The sequence below is a fragment of the Rhea pennata genome, chromosome 1, assembly GCF_028389875.1.
Source record: "Rhea pennata isolate bPtePen1 chromosome 1, bPtePen1.pri, whole genome shotgun sequence".
Lineage (NCBI taxonomy): Eukaryota > Metazoa > Chordata > Aves > Rheiformes > Rheidae > Rhea > Rhea pennata.
Window position 1 is genome coordinate 135,433,484 of NC_084663.1, and position 27,416 is coordinate 135,460,899.

Genomic DNA, 27,416 nt, shown 5'->3' on the forward strand with positions numbered 1-27,416 from the left:
ATGTTGGTCCACATCTGCCTTCTCTGTGGTCTGAGTATTGTTGTGACCCCACAGGATGTCACACAACAAGCCCAAATGTTTCTGACTGAGTTTAATATAAAAGCGGAAGATATCAGCTATGAAAGCTCCCTTGCCTCATGGAACTACAATACCAACATTACTGAAGAGACATCAGTGAAGATGGTAAGTGCTCATCCTTTCTGCTTTACTATTATTTTAAGAGTTTGGTGGTTGTATTCTATTTTATTCTCGTTCCATGAAAGTTGGCAGAAATTTGGATCCTACCACATTAGTAGCTGCAGTTTAGCTTCATAAAGGGAGAAGGGCTTGTTTTAGCACAATGATGCCTAACTCTAGGGCCTCAGACCCCTACTGCCCTAAGGCTGGTGCCTGGGCTGCCTTCACAGTGCATGAGGACAGCCGGCCATCTGAGGATGGACTTGCTCCAAACCATCACCCTGAGCCACTTCAGGGAGTGGAGAGAGAGCGCTATGCATTTGGCCTGTCTCTCCTAGGAGGAGAGGTTCTCCTAGGAACCTAAACCTAAGCTGGAGAGAAATACCTATGTCCATTCAGGATTTGCTGCTACAAACTTATCCTGGCATTACGTTTTGAAGGCCTTTCCTTTCGGAGACAGTGTAGCCCAGAGATGATGGCCTTCTCCCAAAGCTCGAGGTTATGTACACCCTGAGATAAGTATCTGTGGTGTAAGAAAACTAGATTCAAATCACACATCCACTTGAGCACAGACCTCTCACCTCTCATAAGACTAAACTAACCACTGGGCATTTTTTTACTGGTCCTAGCCATGTTCTCCCACAGAGAATTCTTTATCATTCTCTGTTGCTGTTTACAGCTTTACTTCTCACTGAATATGTAAACATTTTCTGAACATGAGCATTTTAAAAAATGTTTTCTGTTGCTCTTGTAGTGGTCTGTATCCATTGTACAGTGGGGAAAATCACTTATCCCCATTACTGTCATAGTCAGTGCTGTTAGCAGACTACCTGAAATAATGGAGAAAGATGAAGTGAGATCACAAATTTCTAAAAGCCAGCAGTCTAGTTTGTAGTACAGTAGTCTAGTACACTGGTTTGAAAGTCAATCTATAACTGCAGGAAAGGCTATAGCATTTGTACTTAGAATACCTTGCAACACAGTTTGTCTTGTCTTTAAATACCAGTTTCTGGTTATCCCAGTCAACCGGGTCTCTAGGAAAGTATCATATTTACCAAGAGCATTCACCCATGATCTGACTGGTTAGTGATACTGCCATACTGCAGCCTAGCATCTCATAACCTTGGAGCCCTTTACAAATGAACAACAACCACTAAGAATTTTATAGTTACGTGTATTTCAAAGTTAACTAGATTAAAAAAAAAAAAAAAGAAGGCAAACCAGAACAATTTAGAGCATAAAAACAGAGCTTAATATCCCACATCTACTTCTGTATAATAGTGTAAGCCACCCACTTTATGGTCATATAGCTTCATTAAAACATGGTTTAATTATAGCACTTCTTAATTAAAGCAAGAAGACTGGTTGCTGGAAGACATCCTAATGACTAATCATTGTCAATCTGGAATGCTTTTGAAGGCACCAGGTACTTACACTGTAACATTTCCAAACACATAAAATGAAAGCCTCATATAGTACTTTCAGCATTAATGAGAAGATAATAAAATACATGAGGAGATACCAGCAATAAGAAGCAATTAGTTCAGTACTCAGGGAGGATGTATTCTCTAGCTTGATCTCTTTAGTAGCACCAGTAATAACCCATTGCTTCCCCTCCTCCCTTTCTGCTGGAGGACCAGAGTTAATGTATAGTGTCCCTTCTGGCTCCTTGTCATGCATATAAATTGGTCACAAAATCCATAACTATTCCTCCAACTTCTCAACTGTTTCTTCTAACTAGGAGGAAATAACATCACGTTAACTTCTTTCCCCTGGCTTTTCTAACAAAGGAGCCTCTACTTCTGCTCCTAATGCACCTCTCCTGCTCTGCACAGGACAAGTAATTCAAAAACCATATTTATACAGGGATGCTGGTGCTCTGGGTGAGTTCTAGGCTCTTGCTCGCTGACTTTTGTGCAGTACTGAGCAACGGCGGTCCCTGGGGGCTGGTGCAGAAGAGGGGGCAGAGTCCATGAAGCTGCTGCTGGGCTAATGCCAATGCTTTTGCCCTCCCGCAGAGGTGTGGCACAGGCAAAGTGAGGTATGGGCCGGTCTGGAGGGGTGTGATGGCAAAGGGCTGGTCTCTGCAGCAACATCTCTGCTCCAAAGCCTGCAGCAGTGGGCAGGGGGTTCATCGCACACAGGGCTGGAAAACCCAGGAGCAGCTCTGGTGAAAGCATTGACCTTGCATTTGCACAAGGGTGACAGGTTCAAAAAGAGAGGAAAGGAAACTGCATCCATTTCATTGTTCCTGAAACCTTTCTAAAAGTCTGATGCTAAGAAATAATGTACCTGTGCAGTGTTTCCTACATGACTTTGAATGCAGGCCCAATACGGGAGGGATATTTGTGTTTTCTGGTACCTCGGCCAGGAGGGATAAATGTTACAGGTGCCCCCTCCACACCTTGGAAAGCTCTGGCATGTGCAGAATTAATGTGAATATCTCAAGGACATTGGTTAATTAGTATTGTTCTTGTCATCTTCGACAGGTGCCGATGAGCTAAACAATGTTCAAACACATAAAGGAAGAGGAAAGGATAAAAATGTTTTTTCTCAGAGATAGTCCCAAATACTGTTCTTATGGTACCGCTTTGTGCACTGAAAACTGAGTTTCATGTGTCACAGTATGCAATTGCAGCAGCGGCAAAAGCAATTTCATGTAGGAAATTCAGGTTTTGCATGCCCAATTTAAATATCTGTTTAGAGTCTTCCATGCCCACACAAAACTTTTATTTACCAAAACTTCAGGAGAAGAGTGGTATTTGCTTAATCAAAGGACTCAGTATCAATATCTTGGGTTTTGGCTGCTACTACTACTGAAGCAGAAATGGGGAATGTGATCTAGATCATACCCGTGGCTTGTATCCACATTTTGCCTGGTACAGGTGGAACAAAGAAAGCACTAAAGGAAGAATGCATGGTGAGCTGGACTAACAGGGAACACAGGTGATGTTGGATCAGTTATAACAAGCCTGTGGCGAGAAGACAATCTTATTTTCTTGCTGTTTCCAACGAAAATTAGTTATCTGGATGTGTGAATAAACTAAAGTCAAAGTTTCATGTGTTTCATTGCACAGTACAAGTACTGGTAAAACTTGAAATCTGCGAGCAGATCCCACAAACAAATTGTTCATCAGAAAGAATATTTTGGCCCAATAAATATATCAGGCTGCTGCAATCTTTCAGATGAGTAATTCAGACTTTATGTGAATTTCTTTTAGAATGAGGCGGGTGCCAAGTGGTCTGCATTTTACGATGAAGCCTCGAGGAACGCCAGCAATTTCCCATTAGCCAACATTAAGGATGATCTCATCAGATTCCAGATTCAGTCTCTCCAGGACAGAGGATCATCTGTGCTATCACCAGAAAAATATACTAGAGTAAGTTGCTAAACATATCTCTCCATTTTTTTTTTTTTTTTTTTTGCTGTGCGAGTTGAGCTACGCTTCAAAATACCCCTGAGAAAGACCACAGTGTCATCATGAATCTTTTTCTCATGATAATACTCTATCTCAAAATCAGTATGGAGAACATAACTTTACTAGGTGATTTTAGCAGTATGGGACTGGAGGGGGTGTTATTTCTGGCTTATGAAGTTAGGTTCCCACTTAGGTAGGCAGCTTTGCTGCATAATGCATGTGATGAATTTCAAGCTTACACATGTCTAACACTTGTCCTTGCACAAATGGCAGGATTAGTCATAAGAAGAAAAGAATACATGGGCTAAGCGCTTAGCTAAGTCAAAGTGTAGTGTAACGAACAGAAAGAAACAGGGGAAAGGACATTCAGTGAGACAAAAAGATGGAGATAGGGGAGGTATTTCTTTCTCTGTACGTGCCAGGTTATCCGACTGAAATTGAGGATGTGTTTCTACGTACCTTTTTCTCCTTGATGATGCCAGCATAAGATATCTCTCTACCTGCAACAGTTTGCCCACAGCCACTCGATCCAGGCTCTCTATGGGGCCCCACAACCAAGGGGGGAACACAAGGGTTGCAATAAGCACCAGGTGCACTGGCATTCCTGAGGTCAGAGCAGGCTGGCAAGCCGGTTCCACAGAAGTGTGTTGAAGCCCAGCATTTAGCAAGAGTCAAAAAGAGATCTGACATTTCCATTCACAAATACATGTAAAACGTATGTATATGGATAACAAGTGTCTGTGGAACTGGAGTGAGCAGCTATACAGATTCAAAAGGGATTTATAACCAAATGCTTTACTGTTTAAATTAGTTTTCTGTTAGTGGAGATCAAATTGACACATAGCATTGGGTTAGGATATGCTACAGTCCTGATTATGGAAGGATCCTTAGCTTTTTCTACTGAAATCAGCAGTTTTAACCACCATACAAGAAATGCAGCAGACTGGCTGGATCTCCTGTGTGATCCAAACAAGATTTATTTCTGAAAGGAGAGATTACCTGGGTGGGAATGCCAAAGGTTCATAAAATTATGTACTTATTTTAGAGCACAGTGGTGCACTGATGGCTTTGCTACTTCTGTTGAGGAGATACTTTCTTCAATACCCTCCATGTTTAGACACTTTTAACTTCCTAGATAAGTGGCCTTTGCACCTGAAATTGCTGGCTCTTATCTAAAAAAGTGTCTTTGCAGTTTGACAGAATTCCATAGGAATATTTAAATATTTTTCAGTGATATAAAATTTCCCTGTTTTCCCACTCATTTTAATGCTGACATAGAAAACTGTATCTGGTCATAACTATGCTTCCTGTTTGACAGCTCTAAATAGTTCTGATTTAAAACTTAAACATGGTGCAACGTAGTCCTAAAGGAAAAATAAGTATGAAAAGTTAAAAACATAAACGGAAAATAATAGAATATAATGCTATGTAGCGTAGCTTCTGAGATGGAGCTGAGTAATTTCAGACGCATTTGGCCTTCAGCTAATCCAAGACATGAAAAGTAACTTCTCTATAATAATGTATAAGCAGATCTTTAACTTCACATCAGGATGATGCGAAGTTAAAAAATATAAGCAACAATCAGCCTGGCAGCATCTGCAAAGGGATCTATCATTCGTTCCAACCCATAATCTACCTGGAAACTTCAGGTGGGTCCACATTCATAATAATGTATTGCTGAACTTTATTGTTTTATTGCTGCTGTATATTTGAAAGCTGTCTCGTGACAGTCAATGTTCATTAAATCCAGAGCTCTGCCTGACTGGATATTAAGGATCTGTAGATTATGTCATGTATCTGAGAGATTACCTGTCTTTTCCAGTTAGGTCCTGATTCAGTAATGCATTTAGGCAAATTCTTTTGTTAATCTCTATCGAGCTTAAACATATGCTTAAATGTTAAGCCTGTGGGTGAATCAAGTTCTTAAAGAATTAGCATAATTGACTGCTATTTTGTACAGAGCGTGTTTCTGATGGGCTATCTTGCATCTAACTTGCAGCTGAGCACTGTGTTAAATACAATGAGCACCATCTATAGTACTGGGACTGTCTGTAAACCTAGCGATCCATCTAACTGTTTGGTGCTGGAACCAGGTACAGTATAAACAATTGTCTACACTATATCTTTTATACTGCACATTCAAAAAGAGGAAAGCCCAAGAGTGGCTCTTGATTGCGAGAGAATAGGCTGTAGTTTTATTAAATAGATCCTACTATCTAAAGCTTAGTCATTATTTAAATGCACTTTCAGTTCCGAGATCTCCAGTGGGCCTGTTCCAAATGCAATGTACCATCCCCTAGATGCAGGAGATGGTAGGGCTGCTCAGCTTCTGTGATAGCCTACCAGTCATTTGGGATTTTCCTGCACCATGGAACTCTAATTTTTTCCCCAGTCACAAAAGTCTTGTTGGACTCAATGCATTGAGACCAATCCCAAGGACACCACTAATGTAAGGAAAACTAATCTAGAACAAGGTTATTTTAAGCGACTCATGATCTGCTCCACGCCCCCTAAAGTCAAAAAGTGGAAAATCTTAGATCAAAAAATGATACAATAAAAATATTGGATTTTTTTAATGTATCAGACTAAAAATTTTAGCTCCTTAGTTTGAGCAACTACTGCTTTGGCTCTTCTGCCTACTGTAAAAACAAAAAATTCTATTTTACTAGGCCTGATACTTATTTTTTTGTTCTGGTAGGTCTGGATGGTATTATGGCTGACAGCACTGATTATCATGAGAGACTTTGGGCGTGGGAAGGCTGGAGAGCTGATGTTGGCAGGATGATGAGACCATTATATGAAGAGTATGTTGATCTTGAAAATGAGGCTGCAAAGCTTAATGGTAAGTTGCTTTTTTTTTCTTCCTGGCTTCTAGAAATTAAGAAACATACCACAGTCTTGCACGTATTAGACAGGAATTCAAAACCCATGATTTTATACACAATGATGAGCATTATGCATGTATTTTGCTCTCAATGTGCATAGTTGCAAAGTGAAAAGTAGTTCAGACAGATGCCAAAGATCAGACAGAACTCTCTCACCAACTTGGGACAAAAGGTAGATGTTTTGTTGATACTTTTCTCAAACCCCCAAATGTATCAGTGCCCTTCATTAGATACTGGACTGCTTGTGACTTACGGACATGTATACTCAATTTATAGACTGCTGAGTGGGTCTCTGTATTCTTGATGACATCTTTTCCACTGGACTTTACCTCACTATACCAGCCATAGGCAGTGTTACATTTTTAAGTGTTCTGCTCTGATTGGAATGATCACAATTTTTTTTAGGCCCGAGCCAGCAGATGCAGCTGGTTGTTGAAAAAAGATTTTGCACTAAGGTAAACGTCTTGCGCTGCAAATCAGAGATCTTACAAATCAATGAAAATTGTCTTTTCAAGAAAAATTGGCATACTGCTACCATTTTTCTTTGGTGGGCTTCTAAAATACAGCATAAACACCTAGCATGAAGTGGCTACATCATCTGTCTTTTGGCAAAACAACAGCTGTATCACCTTACTCCTTGTTTCCTGAAAGTTATTAAGCTGAAGCTAGGGAGCAAGTATGAGAAATTATAGTCCATATGATTAAGCAGAGGGAAAAAAGTATTTTGGTGGAAAATCTCAAGCAAATGTGGGCAATGTCATGACTTTCTCTGCCAAAAAGACCTCAAGAAAGAGTGAGGAGGAGACCTTACCTATGAACCATTTGTTCTTTGGGCTTAATGGAGCTAAGCTTAGTGAAACTGGCATTTGACTTTCAGTCATGGTGTTTACACTTGTCCTAAAGGTTTGTTCCTGAAGGGCAAGGCTTTTATTTCATATCCACCATTTTACGTCTTCTTTGAGAGCCCCTTAAGATCCAGGCTCCTGCCCTCCCTCAGATCTTGAGGAACTCCAGTCAGGAGTGATGGTCTCCATGACCTCCACTCCAATTAGAATGACCCTAATTAGCAGATTACCATGATTGCAGTTTTCACTACTCTTGGAAATCTGTATCCCCATGCCAGTGGAACAGAGCCTTCATGGAGCACTCTTCTCCCTCGCAGACAATTCGAGGTACTATGTCCTGATATAACGTGTCCTTGTTTTATAGGTTATTCTGACTATGGAGATTACTGGAGAGCAAACTATGAAGCAGATTATCCAGAGGAGTATAAATACAGCCGTGACCGGCTGATTGAAGATGTGGAGAAGACATTTGAGCAGGTAGAGGCTCCATGTCAAACTGGGAAATAACTCTTACCTATGCCACAAGGTTGTATTTTGTGATGTCTACAGAGATGGGCTCCACATGTCAATGTTGTGAGGTAACATTAGACCTGCTCAGAACTAGCTGGTCTCAGTTTGTGCAGGGTTTGCAGATGCCAATGGATATTCAGGACATTTTTACTTCAGCTGCACTTCCAGGCAAGCCGAAAAGAAAGATGCAAAGAACACATAGACCTGTACTCTTTGAGGAAATGTCCTTCTCCCCTTGATCCTAAAGGCCCTAGATTTGTTGTAAAAATTATCTTCATAGCCAACCTTTTTGGAGCCAGGCATCTTTTCCTAAAGACCCTCGACAGCAGTTGTGTGTAGGAACAGTGCAACTTGGCCCTACACAGGGCCAAAGTCTGAAAAAGAAGGTATTCTGCAGAGCCTTGACTTTCCCCTCCAGGTAGTGCTCATGAGAAGGCATTTTTCTTATAGGATAAATAGCATCTTTGATACTCTAGGTCTAAAATTAGAAATGCTTGTCTTGTACAGAAACAAAACTTCTGGGACCAGAATCGAGGCTCAGAGTTTGAGCCCTTGGGAGAGGGGGCAAAGCTCAGTTGCAGGTTTCGGGATGCATTTACTTGACAGGTGACTTTAGTCAGAGACACACCTTTGAAGCTGTCTATTCAGGGGGCAGGAATGCGATAGAAGAAAGTAGTCTATTTCCTTCTCCTCCTCTCCTTGCAGATAAAACCTTTATACGAGCAGCTGCACGCCTACGTGAGGCACAGGCTGGAGCAGGTCTATGGCCCAGAACTCATCAGCTCAACAGGATGCCTCCCTGCTCATCTGCTTGGTACGAAAACGCAGCCTTATCACGCAAGCTTAAGTTGATACACAAGACAGGCACTTTTAAGGCACACAGGAACAGAGTAATCTGTTTAATCAGTTATTAACAAACAGATTACAGATGAGGAAAGGTGAGAGGAGAAACAGAGAAGGAAAGTACTTGCAGAGATATCACTGGTGCTTAGCAGCAGAGGCAGGCAAAGAGGGCACCCAGCACAAAACTGCAGTTCATCAGCACTTAGACTGGGACATTTCCCTCCATTCTGCAGCACTTTTCTTCCTTAGAGGTAAGAATTTCAGGCAGGTTTTTTTTCTAAATCCTATTCTTAGCTCTGGCGCTCCATGGCTGCTTTCAAAATATGCAACTTCAAACTGCCATTGCTGTAATATATATGAGCAGTCTAGCTCAATGACAGAGTAACAGCACAGATGTTCAGTTTTGATAGACCTTTCGAAAGGTGATCAGTCCTGAAACTGTATCATGCAAACACAGCTTATCTTGGGGAGTAAAAGAATCTTTGGTCTGACTGACCCATGGATGATTTCCCAGAGCTGCTCCCCTCCACTTCAAAGACATCTGGATCAGACCTGTTTAGGTATACAAAAATATCTGTTTATGTTATTAGAAAACTTACAGAATTGTCTGGCGCTTTTGAACAGTATAGAGTCAATTGTTTAAAGTGTATCTAATATTTTTCTCTTTTTTTTCAAGGTGACATGTGGGGTAGATTTTGGACAAATCTGTATGACTTGACTGTTCCCTATAAAGCCAAACCAAACATTGATGTAACTTCTGCAATGGTTACAAATGTAAGAAGTGATGAAACCATTAGCTATATGCATTATATAACAAATTTAGACAGTATAAAAACTGCACAGCACATAAGCCACTCTCTAGAAAATCACAGCTGTCCTAATGCAGTGAAAGAATTGATTTCTGCATCCATTTTTGCCCTTCTCTTAAATTTTCATTCATTTTCCACTCTACCTTTTAACTTTATTGTTCACCAATTCTTCTCCACCCTCTTTGGCTAATCATCTTAGCTCCAAGTCTATTTTTCTCAGGGACATCTATCCATTAAAGAGATATACTACATATATAAAAATATTTCATGATTTATAGAATTGGCTGGAATCAAATATGACCTTTGTCAGCCATTACCACAGTCAAATAGATTGTGTATCACATTTTTTTTTGCCTGCCTTGTTTATTTGGATACCACAAGGAAAGTGCAATGCTGTCTGTTATCTTTTGATAACTGCATAGCACCATAAGGTCTGTGTTTGAGATCTGTAGAGATAACAAACATAACAGCACCTTTATCATACCTAGGATGTGGGCAAAGACAACTGTATGTACAGTTGCCTAAACTTTATTGCTTTTGCAAAGTAGAATATAATCAATGGGATTTAGTTTCTGAAATGTGACTCTACCTAAAACCTACCCTCCTCTCATGGGGAAGGCTCCTTTCAAATATTATTGTAGCACGAGAGTGAATAGCTAAATTTGACTCAAACAGTTTAAATAAATTTGTATTCATCTGACTCCCTTTTCTACTGTTGGGATGCCCTAGTAGTCTTCACTTTCTGTATATGGAAGCATCACTGTGAGGAAGGGAAGCATTACTTACAGAGTTTCAGGGTAGACACCTGGATTTGTCCTTGTCCATGCATGTGCCTCGCTTAGGATTCTCATCCCAATTTGCCACCTGGGCTTACTTTGCAGTTGGCAGGTTCATGCCACATAAATATAGAGCTCCTGCTACTTAGAATGAGAAAAACTGCTGAATAACATTTGAAAATGCTCTGGACACTTTCATGCAGTTCCAATCTAATAAGCAACTCCTACAGATAGATTTGCCAGGTTTTATCATTCTGAGGTAGCTCTCCTCTCACTCATTTGCTAGTAATGCAGCTCTACTCTCTCAAACAAGCTGCCCCCAGCTGAAGAGGCTGAAGAAAGAATGGGATCTCAGATCTGAGGTGTTACTGACAGGATTTTTTTTTTTTTTTTTTTTTTTTTTTTTAATTTTAACCATGTTATCTTTTGTGCTTCTGGATTCTGGGTGAGGTGCTATCTTCTGACCAAGTACAGAGACCTCGTTTATTTGAGAGAGAATACTTAATGCTAGTTCTCAATAGTATTTACAAAATTGCCAGTGACGGACATTTACTTTCAATAAGCAAGATATTGATTTGAAGTCATTGAGAGACAAATATGAAATCAACTGTTCTGTTTTAAGACAGTTGCCAGAATAAATCTGATTTAAGTAGTTGTGGGAACAGGCTCCCTACAGAAGAATTGGCTAATGGTGGCACTGTCTGTTTTAGAACTGGGATGTCATCAAAATATTCAAAACCGCTGAGGCCTTCTTCACCTCTATTGGGCTCTACAATATGACTGAGGGCTTCTGGAATAACTCGATGCTTACAGAGCCAACTGATAACAGGAAGGTTGTTTGCCATCCTACAGCATGGGATATGGGGAAGCAGGACTACAGGTACTACAATTACTGTGACCCTTTCTTATACCATCTCTTAAAATATTTGTATTTATTGTAAAAGAGTGCAATGGCAAATTGCTGTTTTAAGATTTTTTTTCCATTTTTTTTATTTTGCTGATTAATAAGAGAGAATTGAAAGAAAAGAGAGCAGTGCAGACCTTGTGAGATTGTAAATCCACTGTACCATGTAACTTCTTCTGTGAAGATCTAAGGACTACTTTCAAATTTAAGCAGAGAAGTGATTGCCATTTATATAAAATAGAGAAATATTGACTATGTTGTAGGGCTTTAAAATAAGCAGAAATGCATGTACTTGTTGATACCAGTGGGATTTGTGGATTCCTACACATTCTACAACAAATCCTGAGATGGTAAGTGAAAAGCCTCTTGAGAATACACTTGCTGTCTTCAGTAAATATATCAGAAGTAGTAGAGAGCTTTCCAGAGTCTTATGAAAAAATAGTCAATTTCATATTTGGGTTAGGAGAGGTACTGCAAGCTCCCACATAATGAAGTATCTTGGGACAAATTCTGTCCCTTCTTGCATTCCCTGCAGTTAATCAAGGTAAGAGGCTGATCCACAGTAAATCCTTGGTTGAGAGCTGGAAGTGGTCAGCCTCACATCTGAGCAATCTCGAGAAAAAAGAAAATCTTATTTGGAAAGGAAAAAATAATTTCTTTTACAGAGTGGTACCTGCATGAGGGTAAAGTATCAGGTCTCACCAACATACAGTTTTTGTCAATGCTTTCTGCTTTTTAAGTCTGATGGTGGATACTCACTCGCATATGCACTGTGAGTTTATTTGCTAAGTTTCAGAGTGCAGCTGCTTCTTAAAAAACTGCAATATTTTCCTACTCTCAACAAAATTTGAAGGTGGCTTAAAGTATTTTGTGGAGTTCCTCTCCAAGTTTCCCTTAGAGGAGCTATACATCACGGTAGGAGGCAGATATTTGAGTTTTGCTTGGGGCGAGGGGTATTAGGAAGGTCTCGAGGCTGCTTTGCCTCTGCAGTTCCGGCGGGAGGTAGTTCGGGCAGCAGCCTGGCTGTGCCAGCCTCTCCCGGACTGCGAACGCTTTGCCCTGGGGCGCAGGATCAAGATGTGCACCAAAGTGACGATGGACGACTTCCTGACGGCGCATCACGAGATGGGCCACATCGAGTACGACATGGCATACTCTCCCCTGCCTTACCTGCTGAGGAGCGGGGCGAACGAGGGCTTCCACGAAGCCATCGGCGAAATCATGTCACTCTCCGCAGCTACGCCTCAGCATTTGAAAACTCTTGGCCTCTTAGAGCCAACTTTCCAAGAGGATGCAGGTAAATAAACCCATGACTGTTATGCATTCAAATACGAACACTCCCGTATTTTGTGTCAGGGTCAAGCTGAGTAAGCAGTTTAGAGGCTTTTGAAAATTCTGCCTCACTGACTTATCAGAAATAATACTTTTTTTCCCAAAACACGTCACAAAGTGAGGAACATTGATTTGCAATGCAGCTGCTTGATCTATAAACAAACTGCTAGCTCTTCATTACCTTCAGAATGGAATGATTCACCACAAAATCTTCGTAGTTCACTTAGAACAGTCTTCATTTTCTGTTGTATAAAGTCATAAGTATCTCTCTCTACCAAGGAATGTATTTAGCAGATCAAATGAGAGTAGAGCCTTAAGATTTACGTCTCTCTTTTATATGGATAATGAGCAGGCAACATAAGAGACACAAGCCCTCACTATAATGCAGTTTGTTTGGTTTCTCTGACTGTGTTCATCATTATAATGTAATACACCAAAAATTTCAGCACAAAATTTCCCAGACTCTGAACTGGAGGAAAATGAAGCTTAAATGCCAAAGGGCTAGATTATTTAACAGCTAGAATTGGATGAAAAAAGAGATAACAAAATTATATACAAAACTTCAGTGATATTTTCTCCTTTTTTTTTCCCCAACTGGTATTCTTCTTTCAATTTTTTTCCTTAGTCAAAACCCATAAATTCAACTGAAAGTAAGCATTAGCTGTAAAAGGAAGCAACTTGAGCTGTCTAATCATACACTAATTGCTACCATAACCATTACTTTAACTGCTTCTGTCTTCAGAAACTGAAATCAACTTTCTGCTCAAGCAAGCACTAACGATTGTCGGAACAATGCCTTTTACCTACATGCTGGAGAAGTGGAGGTGGATGGTGTTTAACGGTAATATTACAAAGCAGGAATGGACGAGGCAGTGGTGGCAGATGAAGTAAGTTTGAGAAACGAGGAGCATTTTTGCAGATGATCCTGAAAACCCTTCCCTTCCTAGTTACTCAACATACTGAGGTGCCTGTGCCCCCCAGTGCAGGGTCTATGTCTCAAGGAGTATCTATAAAGCACAATATAGTGCCAGTGTGGAGCAGGCAAGGTCTCACAAGCAGTATGTCCACGCTTCTGCTTTGTTCAGCCTTGAATAATTTACCCTGCTCCTCAGCAGACTTCAGTCCTCATTTCAAATTTCCACTTCTCCAGTGAAGACAGCCTGTGGTTTTTGCATTCAGGTCTTGAGATCAATACTGCCATCCTCCTCGACCCATGCCTCAAGACATCTTAGTAGCGTAAGTACAGCCATGCCCTAAGTGCCATCAGGCATATGGTCTGGTTTACTCTCCACCTCTTAAAGGACAGGTGGAAAGTCAAGTTCATCATGCTTGCCAGCCTAAGAAACATAAAGTTTTAGATCAAATGAATAGCTGTGCATGCTTCTCTGCTTCAGTTTTTCTCGTCATTTTAGAGTATTTTTGAATGTATGTTGTCTGAAAGAATCCAGACTACTTCTTACATCCCTTTTGCACTGATATTCCTACAGGCCAGGCTTTTTTTCTGCTTCTGATCTTTTTTAGCTACCACCTTTCTTGTTCAAGAAAACACAGTTCCCTCGGCAAGTAACATCCAGAGGTTTTTTTATGGATGATGCCTACCAGCTAATCTATTTTCAACTCCCTGGAGTTCAGAGTTAAAAAACAGTTTGCTTTGGATTGGAGTCTATCATTCCTTGGCAGCTTAACAGAAGTAAAAAACCACAAAGAAACCAAACAAACCCTAGACTGAAAATGGAGCCTCCATCAGCAAACAAAATCTATAATAAAACCTGATATAAACAAGTGTCCTTAACCACTGTAAAAATCGGTCAGCTTCTATTTATTGAAAAGTAGCAGAGATGTCAGAAATAGAGAATGATAAGCTGTTCAGGGAAGCTTACCACACCTGTTATAGTGGTACTGCAAAGCTCTCTGCTGGACTAAGATGTTGTTGTACAGGTCTATGGATAAAATTTTTCCATGTAAGCTTATTACTACTCTCAGAAATCGGGGTACGTGTTTGTTTCCATAGTACTATTTGGGAGATACACTTTCAGGAGAGGAAAAATAAATGAAACCTCATCCCCAGCCCAGTGGCACAGCAAATCACACACCTTTTGGTTCACCTGATCCCTGTCTGCAGTTACCCGGCACTCAAACACTAACCTTATTCTCTGACCTTGGGAGGGGGTCAAAGCATGTGTGTGAAGCTCATATCTTGTGGGATATTTCACACCACCGATTCCTCCCTGCACACCTTACTACAAGACAAATCCTTTCTTCATGCTTTGGTTTCAGCACAGCTTTTTCTCTGTGATCTCCAGCTGTGGATCAGTACTCATTTAGGGTTTCTGAGAGCTGTACTTTTTTTTTCAGTTCGAAGTGAAAGAGGTGCCCATACACATTAGACTTTATAGAGGCAGCATAGAGTCAGTTGATTTCTTTTCTCATTAACTGTTAATGAAAATCCTGTGTTTTTTCCTTCCTCCATCACCAGGAGAGAAATAGTTGGTGTGGTCGAACCAGTCCTCCATGATGAAACCTATTGCGACCCTGCAGCACTGTTTCACGTGGCCAACGATTACTCCTTCATAAGGTAGCATCATCCTTGCTCAATGTTTAATCATGACAATTTTGGGTACGGAAGAAGTACTGATTACCCCAAACACCAACTGGAGAGTCTGAAAACACAATCTTATTTTGTCTGAAGTCCTGACTGAAGGCCATAGATTTCAGTGGAAGGTTTTCTGTGGACATCAGGGGCTCCTCTATAGCAGTCCCTGAGCAGCTGGGAGGCTACTAAACTTCTTGTTGAGCAAAGAAATTTTCTACTGTCATTAGACTTGTGGGAGCACATCTGTTGCCTGTATGAGGTTCCTACCTCAAGGGGAGATAACACGCACCATACTGCTGTCATGCGGACTGTGCACATGCAGCCCTTGAGCAACTGACTCTGGAGGTGCCTCTGCATCCCTGCCACTTTGGCCTAGCAGCTCCACCAGCGTGGAGAGCTGGGCCGTAACCTTATTGACTCCTGATTTATGTGGCAGCAAACAGATTTTTGGCTCTTGCTGTATTTGAGCTTGGCATTTTGTTAAATCTCAGATAGTGCAGCCTGTAAATAGCAGCTGGTCTCCCTCCCTGATGTGCAGTTTCCCAAGGAGGAATGCTAACTGCCAGAGCAAAGCTTTCCAGAGGTGAAGGACTTGGGGGTTTACCTGCCAGACAACTAACAAAACATGTAATTTCATTCTCCTTGCCTCTCCTTTAGATATTATACACGGACCATTTATCAGTTCCAGTTTCAGGAAGCACTTTGCAAGGCAGCTAAACATACCGGTCCTCTTCACACATGTGACATTACCAATTCCACAACAGCTGGTCAGAATTTGAGGTAACAAAGCAGATTTTTTATATATATAATAAATCAGTGTATAACAAAGCCTTATTCATCCTTGAAAGCTACTGAAGTCAATGAGGTTACACTGAGAATGAACCTGTCTTAAAACTGTATTTTTTGGCTTAAAAGCATGTATCGTCTCATTTTGTTTTGGCAAGATGACTAAATTTATATCATCTGAGGATCTAGCCATCAAAGGTTTAATCTCCTGTTAATAAGCAAATAATTTATTTTTTAATAAGAATGATGGGATGAAAGAGAGAATTCAGAACCAAAGTCTTTTGATACTGATTACAGATTATTTTGCTATTGTCTAGATGGAACATGGAAATAACATAAATTATCTCTCCTTCCTGCACAGACAAATGCTTGAGTTAGGTAGATCCAAGCCCTGGACTCAAGCACTAGAAAGCATAACAGGAGAGAAGTATATGAATGCAACGCCTTTGCTCCACTACTTCGAGCCTTTATTTATTTGGCTGCAAAAAAACAATTCTGGCAGATCTGTTGGTTGGAATACAGCCTGGACTCCATGTATGTACTGTTTGTAGGTGATTTAAAAACACCTGTCGATCCTCACAACTCTTGACTAGCAAAGTCCCCTTCTCTTGTAGCTACTAAAGGCTGTTCTCTGTAGGAAAACAGGGGTAAGGGAAATGTACACTCAGAAATAAGTTTTACTCCTAGGAAGGCAAACTGGCTTCTGCATGACCAAAGCTGCAGAAATCAGTATGCATGGGATTTGTTACAGCCTCACCCAATATTCAGAAATTTTCTTTTTTCATAGATGTAGTACTAAAAATTTTGGACAGATATGCAGAAGGAGGAAAGACTGAAGGCTTGTAAGGCACCAATTGCTATAGCTATGTCAGTGTGAGGCTGGTGAGCCTGTCTGGAGACACTGGCCTCATGTAGGCACCACATAACCTGCGAGCCGGAGGGATTGCCAGAGCTTGGGGGGAGCAGGAGTAAACCAGTATCAAAAAATTAGTGCTATTTTATTTATTCTCATTTGCTATTCAAAGAAGGGAGCTCAAGAAGAGGAAAAAGAGGAGGCAGTGGCAAAATACATTATTGAGACTATTATGATGACAGAGGGTGTTGAATCACCCAAGTTATATACCCATAGTGTCTGTCAGTACTGGAAAGTGGAGTAAATCTGGTGTTGCTGTGTCTGAATCTAATGGTGAGGGCCACCTGTCCAGACACCAGCATCTACATCTGAACTGTTTTTTCTTCATGGAAGGAAAGAGGCATTTCCTTCAGGAGATGTCTAAAGGCCAGAGGACTGTGACCTAGATGTGCTCTTTCTTTCTATCAACTCCAAAGCAAGACTGGGATGCCCGATGGCTCAGATGTAGATGTTTGCAGTAGGGATGGCTGAAGTGAAGCAAAACGAATCCCACCCAGCCAGCCCAGGGAAAGTAGATGGAGAAACCCTGGCTGCCCTAGTGTCACCTAGGGACTAACTTTGGCGCTGCAGTTCTGACATGGCCCTTGCTTCTCTTTAAATCAGATTCCGACAACGCCATCAAAGTACGCATCAGTCTGAAAGCAGCACTGGGGGACCAGGCGGTAAGTACGTTTGCACTGTAGCATTCTGTGTGTTGCTCGGGCAATAGAGACACTGTGTTAATGGTTTTGGAAAATAAGGCAAGGTATAGTTGACTTTTGTGACTGAGGAATGGCTTCAGCTAAGATGAAGCATTATCATGTAAAGGATGTCTCATCTAAGCCCGTGGTCAAGACTCCCTCTACAATTAGTGGACGGACCTCTCCAGAGGGTGATCTGATCCATTTTAAGAAAGATGGCTTAAACTGAGTTATTAAAGCTGAGTTTTTCTGTGGAGGTGCTGATCATTTTTCATCTGCTATTGAACATGCCTAAAGGGGGCCTGTGTACCTGAAAAGTGCTATATTTTGCCCATCTATACTAACGTATCTAAACAGAAGATGAAGCATCTACCCATACATTTTTTCCTAATTTCCATCATCATGGCTATAGTGGCTACCTTCAGAAATCATTATTAGAGTAGATGCTTCACATTTAAATGTGGAGTGAAAACAGAGGGATTGAACCCCACCCCATATTCTCAAATGCTCTTGGTTTCACATTGAGACACTTCTGTCAGCATTCCTTTGTAGATGTTTGTTTGATAATTTGCTATAATCTTTCCCAGCCCTGAAAAATTCTTCTCTCTCTCTGCAATCCAAGCCTTATGCAGAGATATCTTTATTATTCAGATTGTGGGGGGCAGTGCAATAAGCCAATGGTCTCCTTGGGTGCATTAGGAAGAGTGTTGCCAGCAGGTCGAGGGAGGTGATCCTGCCCCTTATTCAGCCCTGGTAAGGCCTCATCTCGAGTGCTGTGTCCAGTTCTGGGCTCCCCAGGACAAGAGACACGTGGAGCTACTGGAGAGAGTCCAGCGTAGGGCTACGAAGATGGTCAGAGGGCTGGAGCATCTGCCCTACGAGGAACGGCTGCGAGAGCTGGGCCTGTTTAGCCTGGGGAAGAGAAGACTGAGGGGGGATCTGATCAAAGTCTATAAGTACCTGAAGGGAGGGTGTCAAGGAGACGAGGACAAACTCTTTTCAGTTGTCCCGTGTGACAGGACAAGAGGCAATGGGCACAAATTGAAGCACAGGAAGTTCCACCTGAACATGAGGGGGAATTTCTTCCCTGTGAGAGTGACAGAGCACTGGACCAGGTTGCCCAGAGAGGTGCTGGAGTCTCCTTCTCTGGAGATCTTCAAGGCTCGCCTGGATGTAACCCTGTCTAACATGCTCTAGGTGACCCAGCTGAACAGGGAGGTTGGACTAGATGATCTCCAGAGGTCCCTCCCAACCTTGCTAATTCTATGATTCTATGAAATGCTGTGCTACTTCAATTTCAGATGAGAAGATGAACTTTCATTCCCAAGAGCTTGTGTATTTCCCCCAATTATGCCAGCTGGCCCAATAAAATATATTACAGCTACTCCAAAACTCATCAAGACAAAAGATAGCTTTTAAGATTTTAAATAGAGCATTGACTCAGCCCATTTGTTTAACCCAGACACTTGGTTAAAAATTTGCTCCTCATTCTAGTTGTGTCTCTTTATGCTAAACTCACAGAGGCGGCATAGAAGGCTTAAGAGCAGACACTTTGTTCCTGTTAATAGCTGTTTTCACCTTGCAGAACATCAGTAATTTTCCAAGAGTGAATATGTCATGAGGCAGGTCATTTAGATCTGTTTGTAGAAGCCTATTGGATTAGCAAGGACACAATACTGTGGGCTCATTTTTCATATGAATTGATGCTCTCAATTCTATCACTCTCTCCCATGCAAGCCCTAGTGGCGTTTTATTGCTTCTGAGACCGCTGAGTCGAGTTAGATACAATTCAAAACTGATATCAGCAGTAGGGAAAGGTTCCATATTACAACACATTTATTAGTCATTATGGTTAATGTTTAGCTTAATACCATTTTTATGCCTGCCTTTTGCCATAATAGTCTTTTGTTGTGCAATTGAGCAGCTGTAAAACAATCTCATACAGATTACTTAATTTGAATTATTGTATGGGCAATAGGTTCCTAAACCTTGAAGTGGAAGCCAGGTCTTTTCTTCTCCACATCTCCAAATTGCAAGAAACCTTTTCTGTTGCGTGGCTCTCTCCCTTGCTATGAATTTCTCTTAAGCTGAGCTCCCAGGGACATGATTCTGAATTGCTGGTATGCCAGCAGCGCATAAATATACATGCATGAATTGTCACAGAGAAAAGCAGGGAAAACCTCAGGCAGGACTCTCAGCTTTGGTACACAGAGCAATATGTTTTGGCTGCTTTATCTGCTCGCAGTGCACGAAAGCCGGGAATCCAGTGCGACTTGTTTGTTTAAGATGTATTTAGAGCTGTTTTGCATGATTAGAACAGAAGAAAGTGTTTTGAGTAGGCCAGCAATTTTTTTCTTATATCTGCTATTCAGCACTGGTTAGGCTGGAAAGGGAAAATCACCCCTCTTACTCAGAGAGGGAGCTTTGTTCGGAGGGGCTCCTGCAGCACATGCGGCCAGGCTGGAGATAGCTCTCAGCTGCATGCCTTGGATATTAGCAGCAGGGTGGTTTCAAAAGCATAAAGTTCTGGCAAATTAAGCACCAGGACTCATGGACGGGCTTGTGCCAGCTGTGCTGGAGCATGCTCTGCCTCAATTACCCTACTAGTCATTCTCAGGCTGACAAGATTAAAGCAGTAGCCTTATTTCTGGCTGTTACACAGGCACATGATCACCAGCTGATGAGGCTGAAACCCCCTTAGCTTTGCTCCAGCTGGATCTCTGTGAGCTCTGTGTGCCATCCCAAGGGGAACTGTCAGAAGACCCCCAGCGAATCCCTCAGTGTCTACCTTATTTAAAATAAAGGGTTGCAGGAAGGGAAAGCCCTTCAGCACCGTTTGGAAAGGGGAACCTTTTGCAAACATTAACTCACAGAATCTGCACTGGGTCAGTGTCATGTGTGTGATCATGCTGTAAAAGGCTGGCACACAAGGTAGTGTTTTTAGGAATGGAGAGCAATCAAATTTGGGGCATTTGGGTGTATTTTAAAAAGGAAGATCTTCTTAGACTTAGAGGCCAGCCTTGCATCACCTTTCAAGTTACACATGGGATCTTGGAGGGAACATGCTGTAACAGAGCACGGCCACTCAGGAAACTTCATTTCACCCACAGAGGCAAAGCAGCCTCTGTGACAACTACCACCAAGTTAGATTTCAGGGATGACTAGGGAAAGCATGTGGGTAGTCATTACTCAAATGCAGATCGGAAGCCAGCCAGGTACTTCCTATCCACACTTCTATTACGCCTAATAAGGTTATTTATAAAGGCACTTGAAAGGCACACTGGCAATTAAAATACATTATGCTTAAAAAGACAAAATATACGCTACACAAAGAAATGATTAAAGAGCCAATGAAGCTGCTAAGTACAGAAAACAGAAGTTGAAGAATCAAACTCAGTTAGCTGCTAGTAAGAAAAATTATACCCTCCAGAGCCTAAAGGCACTGGGGATACAGGAAAACTTGGAAAAAACCCACAGCAGCAGAACAGGCTGTGATGGTGAACACTGCCAGCTGCTGGAGAAAATAGCGATAACGCCCAGAAGTCTCCAGCACAGGGCTTTGGCTGACTTCTCTTAAGCAAACCAAAGCCCAGTGCATTTGCCAGGGCGAACCAGACTTACAGCTTTAACCTTTGCTCATGGGAAAAGCTGGACCGGGCACAGCCTCTGGCATCTGGGACTAGCGCTGGGGGGCTGTCAGCTAGGAGGGTCCCTGGGTCACCTGCCCACTCTCCGGGGGCCCGAGCCAACACAGACTGGCAGAAGTGGCTTCATTTTATTCTTTACTCCTATGTATTTCTATATCTTCATTTTACATTGCTCTCACTAGGACAACAGAGTTGAAAAATGTAGCTGGATTTTATACCAGTGCTTACAGCAGAGCCGTCTACCACACCTACCAGAATGATATCTGAGAAAGTCAGGAATTGTGTAAAACTATTACCAGCAAGAGCACTTACAGGCATTCCTGCTAAAGAACCATAAATGCAATCAAATCTAGGCCCTCAGGGCATAAAAAAAAAAAAAAAAAAAAAAAAAAAAAAAAAAAAGAAAGAAACAGAGTTCAGGAAGGAATTTTCCCTTCGTGCACACACGATGTTGCACAACGGACTCGGGTGCATTATCAGCTCCTGCGGTCGTTTTTGCTTCCTGTACAGCTTTCGGTTCAGGCCCCAGAGAAGCTGGTTTTTTACTTTTGTGTTCCAGTGTAGATAACTGTGGACTCATAAGGCAGGCAATTATGAACCTGCACAGAAACAGTTCATTTTTTATATTGCCTATCTAGGGAAAAACAACAAATACCTGCCTACAGCAGAAATACTGATACAAGGAGCTCTAAGCCAAAAAAACCCACAGCAAACCAAAACAAAAACAAAACAGAAATTGCAACTCCCCACACAAATGAATGAGCTTTTTGCAATCCCCTCAAGGAAGTTTCTCTTCCCATAAGGGACAGGTCTACAAATAAAATTATGTAATTTTAAACAATATCTAGATTACAAAATCTTTAGACTTCAAACAAAAGGTACAATAATTAGTAGGAATAATGCCTGAGCAGGAATCCTCTGAGACTGATGATTTGACCTTGGGATCAGCTTTCCATTTTCTGAACAAGGCAGACCTTTTCGAGTTATACAAGCTCCTCAACTGAAGTGGGATAACTACTGCTAATGCCATTTATGTAATTCTCTGCAGCTGCCAGCTAAGCTGATGAGGAGCTTGCTCTGATGAAAGCCCCAAAAGTCGGAGTCTTGGATAAGTAGAAGTGTTTGTGGGTGCTGCAGCCTCTGCAGTGCTAGGAACAGGAGCTGGCTGCTGGGGCTGTTTTGGGTATCTCCAGCAGCAGCAGCTCTATCCTTTTGCCCCCGCTGAAGTGGCTGCTCTCTGGGGTAAGTGGGTGACCTCACACCCACCAGAGGTCCTGCTGGGCCTTGCACTCACACCTGCTGGCTTTAAGGGTCTTCCCTGTTTTTGTCTCAGTGCTCCCTGCCTTGTCCAGTGTTACCAGCTTTGCAGCGGTGGCGGCAGAAGCAGCTGTGTGCCAGCATGGTGGTTGTCCTCGCTCATGGCCTGAGCTACCAGCTCATGCTGCTGCTGAATTTCAAAGTATGGGCACTGTTATCATGGTGACCCCTTTATTATTCTCTCTTTAAAGCTCAGACCATGAGTTGCAGGAAGTGTGACAGGGCAAATGTTGCTTCTGCTGCCTTTGCTGCACACCAGGTAAGGAGATAGGCTGGGACTACACATCTTCAGTGTCCCCACCTAAAGCCACCAGACAGTACGGAGGGACACAAAATGCACTGCCTGGCACTGGGAGCAGCTGCTTAATTTTCCTCCTGCAGAGCTCGCAGGCTAATGGACTTAACAGCCTTGAGGAGGTTCCTGAAGGAGTATCAGAGCACAAGTAAATAATACTTAAATACATGCCTAGCATTGGAATTACTGTTTCTTTTAAGAATGATTTCTTAGTGTCAGATAATTTGCCATATAATTATTACCTGTGATGGAAATCTCTTGTGCTGTTTTTGCAGTATGACTGGGATAAAAGTGAGCTCTTCTTGTTCAAGTCATCCATTGCCTATGCTATGAGAAAATATTTCTCAAAGATGAAGCATGAAGAAGTTGACTTCCAGTGAGTTGCTTGCTTAACTATTGTTTCTAGTTCACTAGTGGTGTGAGTTGGTGGAGTTAAGTGAGCCTTCTATTAAACGTAGCAGGGACGGTGATAACAAACAACGTCAAACACTGGTTGCGAAAGGTGAGGTGTCAGCTTCCTTATACATTGTCTTTTCTCTTGTTTAACTAGTCTGAGGTTTACGAATAGCTGTGCTAAAGTTAAAAACTCCAGCACACCCAAAAGGCTTTGTCTCCTTCTATCTAACAGGGGTGAAATTGAGCCTTGAAAATTTCTGCCTGATATCTGCATGGGAATATCAGGGAAGATGCATCAGTTAGAAATAAAAAAGTATGTCAATGTACGCATATGATACTGAATATCTGAGGGGTTTTAGGCCCTGGAAAGATGAACTAATTGATCATTACACATTAAAATTCCATACAGGCAAACTAATCTTTTCTAAGCCTATTTACAAACATAAAATGTATCAAACAAAAATGATTTTGATATGAAAAAATACCATTTTTGTTAGGTCTCTTGGACAATTTTCAGAAGCTATCTTCTTAAACTCTATGATACTGCTTTATGGAACATCAGTCACGTAATGTCTAGGGTTTATTCCCAACAGAATATAAGGAAGAAGGATTTTTTCCCCTGGGTATCTCACGCATTATCTCATACATGAGCCTTACCCCAAACACTCAAAAGACAATTCCTCTAGCTTAGAGAAGATCATGAGCCCTGGAAATTTTTGCCAAGGTTTGTCTTTGATATGGGGTAGATGCTCGCTACTTAAAATTACTTATCAGCACATATAAAAAAGAAATTCTGATAGGAAAATTGATCTTATTTCCAAACTGAGTTCACAAAAAACATCCACTTAGTACAAAGTATCCCTCCAACACCACTTGTCAAACACAACTGTTCATTTGCCTGATTTCAAGCCAATGGGACCTTAACAATCAAGACACGTTTCTCTTCTGTTTCTCACTCAGGGTTGCAGACATCCATGTTGGGGAGGAGACACGAAGGATCTCCTTCTACTTTACTGTCAGCATGCCGGGTAATGTCAGTGACCTTGTTCCCAGAGCTGATGTGGAGAATGCCATCAGGTGAGATTTTGCTTTCTGGGAAGAAGATGTGTAAGGATGGAAGGAAAACTTGTGTTCAAGTTTAGCTGAAGCAGTAAGGATGATAAGAAAGTGAGCTCTGCAGCTCACGTGGAAATATTAGGATGGGAGAAGCTGTTATGACAAAAAAGAAAACAGTCCATCTATCTGATGGTGTCCTGGACAGCAGCCAATGTAAAATGCTTCAGGGAGCTTGTAAAACTGTCATAACATACCCAATTGCTTCATACTTTGCCAGGAAATATTATTGATCAAACTTTAAACAAGAACTATCTTATATTCTGAAATACAGGGCACAGTAACTTTGTGTGCATGTGCATGAATGTGCATATGTGAGTGAGTTTTTCTTCATCTCATTAGCGAAAATTCAGTGAAAGAATTATTACTAGAAAAGACTCCTAAATGATATATTAGAAAGCAAGCCAGACATGTTTGAATATGCAGAAAGGAGAGAATAAGCTTGTTCCCAGTTAGAGGTCAATGAAGAATTCTTTTATAGCACAATATGGCACCAATGTAAGTTATGACTGCAGAAATGATTGGTAAAACTGTAAATCTTCAGATGGTCACAGATAATGTAGACTGGGCATGATTCTAAAAGTAGAAGCAACACGAGATGGGATTGAAGAAGTTACTGAAGAAATTGGTGAGCCAAGGAGAATAAGGCTATGAAAGTCTTTGTCCAGTTCAAATTCAACAGCAAAAGCAGAAGTTCAAGGAAAAACAAGACACAAAAAAGACTCCAGGGAAAGTGTTTTCAGTGAAGTGAAAAAGACAAGAATGAAGATTGTGGGAGACTGTAGGAGGGAAATAGGTAAGAGGAAGCCAAGATGTGGTTTTCCATCATATCTCCAGGAAACTTATACGTAGAGAGAATGAGGAGCAAAATGCAGACAGTGAGATCAGAAGACTGTTTGCCTTGTTTGAATAAGCTGTAGTGGGTATAAGAGCTTGTACAGTATCTGAACATCTCACTCCAGCTGCAGAAGAATAAGGATTTGGATTACAGCCCATGTCACCACCATCCCAGGGCGGGAAGAATATGAGTTTAGCAGTATCTACTGAACAGGCTTTTTAGCCCAGCAGTTCAGTGGAAGCTTGGCATACTGGAAAGTTAAAAACATGTGAATATTTTTTTTCTCTTCCAGTAAACATATGTAATGCTTTGAATTTGCTCTTCATGGCAGAATGTCTCGGGGACGGATCAGTGAAGCTTTCAAACTGGATGATAACACACTGGAGTTTGTGGGCATACTTCCAACCCTGGCCACACCTTATGAACCACCAGTGACTATTTGGTTAATTATATTTGGGGTAGTCATTAGCTTGGTTGTCATTGGAGTTATTGTCTTGATCATCACTGGACAGAGAAATCGAAGAAAGTGAGTAGTATTTTTGATACTGTGATCATGACTATCAAAGAAGTACAGATGATTGAATAGTCAGGGAGCTTACAGATAGGCTGCCAAAGCCAACTGAAGCAATTTAAGGAATTACTACTTATTATTCCCTGCCCCTCCACCCATATCCACAGTATTTGCCAAAGGTACAGCTCCCTATCTTTCAGGTGCTCCAGTGCAACACACTGCATCAGCATCTTAGTGCAGTTTCCCCTCCATCAGCAATTTAAACTAGGCAGCTGGACTGTGTGGCTGCAGAGAGCTGCAGCATGGGCAGGCTTCTGCCAGCAGTGCAGTGAGGCTGATGGAGCACTGCTGGGAGCACAGTACCCTCTCCAACAGCAGAATTTGCCCATATTCATCAGCACCTGCAGTCTTCAATTATCATGGTAGAGGTTGTCCAGGAATGCCATTTTCCTTAAATATTGTTGCACTGACACCAATATAGTTGGGTTGGTTTTCTATGTCTCGCAGTTAATGAAGTTTCTAAAATGTAGTGGGTTTGCTAAAGTTTTCCGTAAAACCAACACGATTCATTTTGGTATAACTGTTTTCAGTTAAGAACAGTAAGAACTTGAACAAAACAGGGGCTTCTAACACAAAAAGAATTTTCGTTACAGGAGGGCAAGAGAAAAAGCAAGTGAAGCAGAATCAAACTCCTCTGTGAACCCCTATCACAAAGACGGTGAAAACAACTTGGGTTTTGAACTATCAGAACATACCCAGACAGCATTTTAGAAGATATGTGCATGGACTAAGGATTTCTCATTTTTTTTCATTTCATTTTTAATAATGGTGCCTAGCAAGGACGAAAACAATAATAGATGTCATCAAACATGATGGGTTCTGGTATGCTATGGATCTACTAATTCACAGGCAACAGCAACTTGGTGTCATTTGCTGTTTATGTGTTAACTAGATAATGTACAAAAACGCAAGACATACATGCCCTGTGGCTTTTCTATGAATTATGCATATCATAACACATGCAGTTTTTGCTGCTCTTCATAAACTTGCTTTATCCAGCTTCTCCTTTTTTTTTTTTTTTGCTCTATAATGAGGGACAAAATCTTGGAACTATAAAGTTGTATTTAGATCAAGAAAAGCATAAGAATAACTCACATACTCCTGATGCCCGTGAGGAACACCTTGATCTTTCTGGATGGAGAGCTTAAAACTGTATCTAATGGAAAAAAAAATGACCACTGGAAGAACCTTTGTGATGAAGAACTCAATTTGGTATGAAGTAACTGCAATTTTTGCACTTTTAGGAAATCTGAATCAATCCAAAATGGGTACTGAATGAAGACAAACAAGCACTGGAACTTTGTTAGAAATTTGCAAGATAAGTTATTTTTCCAACTGTTTGCTTGATAAGTTTTGTAGGAGCAAATAGTCCAGCCCCCCTCAAAAAAAAAAAAAAAAAAAAAAAGAAAAAAACAAAAAGACCCAACCCACTTTGTGTTACATTGCCATCTAAAAATGGAATAAACTTCCTTAATATTAAATAATCTTTTTTTTTCCTCCATATCTCAACCGTTGCCTTCACTATTGGACATCCTACAAATAAGGTCCTAAGCTCTTGAGAAGAATTTATGTAGTGTGTAAGCAGATCTATAAATTGCTGTCCACAGATTAGTTTTTGACATAATTTTATTGACTAGTGTAGAGGAGCTCTTTATATATATATATATATATATATATATATATATATATATAAAATTTGTGCCTATGGGTTTGCACATGTGTATATATGTATACATAAAAAGAAAGAAAACACACAAACAGCTGACT

The 27,416-nt window shown here is 41.2% G+C and overlaps 1 protein-coding gene across 1 annotated transcript; it reads left to right on the top strand.

The window, feature by feature from the left end:
- On the top strand, window positions 1–26,360 carry ACE2 (angiotensin converting enzyme 2). Its single transcript, XM_062574407.1, has 18 exons — window positions 1–183; window positions 3,399–3,557; window positions 5,596–5,689; window positions 6,295–6,438; window positions 7,691–7,803; window positions 8,542–8,650; window positions 9,356–9,453; window positions 10,975–11,144; window positions 12,239–12,465; window positions 13,243–13,387; window positions 14,977–15,075; window positions 15,751–15,873; window positions 16,241–16,413; window positions 17,396–17,454; window positions 23,007–23,107; window positions 24,088–24,204; window positions 25,410–25,604; window positions 26,243–26,360. Exons 1-18 carry the CDS (start codon window positions 1–3, stop codon window positions 26,358–26,360), a joined length of 2,427 nt encoding a protein of 808 aa, XP_062430391.1.
- Window positions 26,361–27,416: the final 1,056 nt, after the last annotated feature.

What these genes read in the sequence shown, in the direction of transcription:
- ACE2 (XM_062574407.1), top strand. Translation starts at nt 1, where the DNA reads ATGTTGGTCCACATCTGCCTTCTCTGTGGTCTGAGTATTGTTGTGACC. An exon ending in TGAGGCTGCAAAGCTTAATG is followed by an intron (nt 6,439 to 7,690) that starts GTAAGTTGCTTT and finishes CTTGTTTTATAG; the next exon opens with GTTATTCTGACTATGGAGAT. An exon ending in AGGCAGTGGTGGCAGATGAA is followed by an intron (nt 13,388 to 14,976) that starts GTAAGTTTGAGA and finishes CTCCATCACCAG; the next exon opens with GAGAGAAATAGTTGGTGTGG.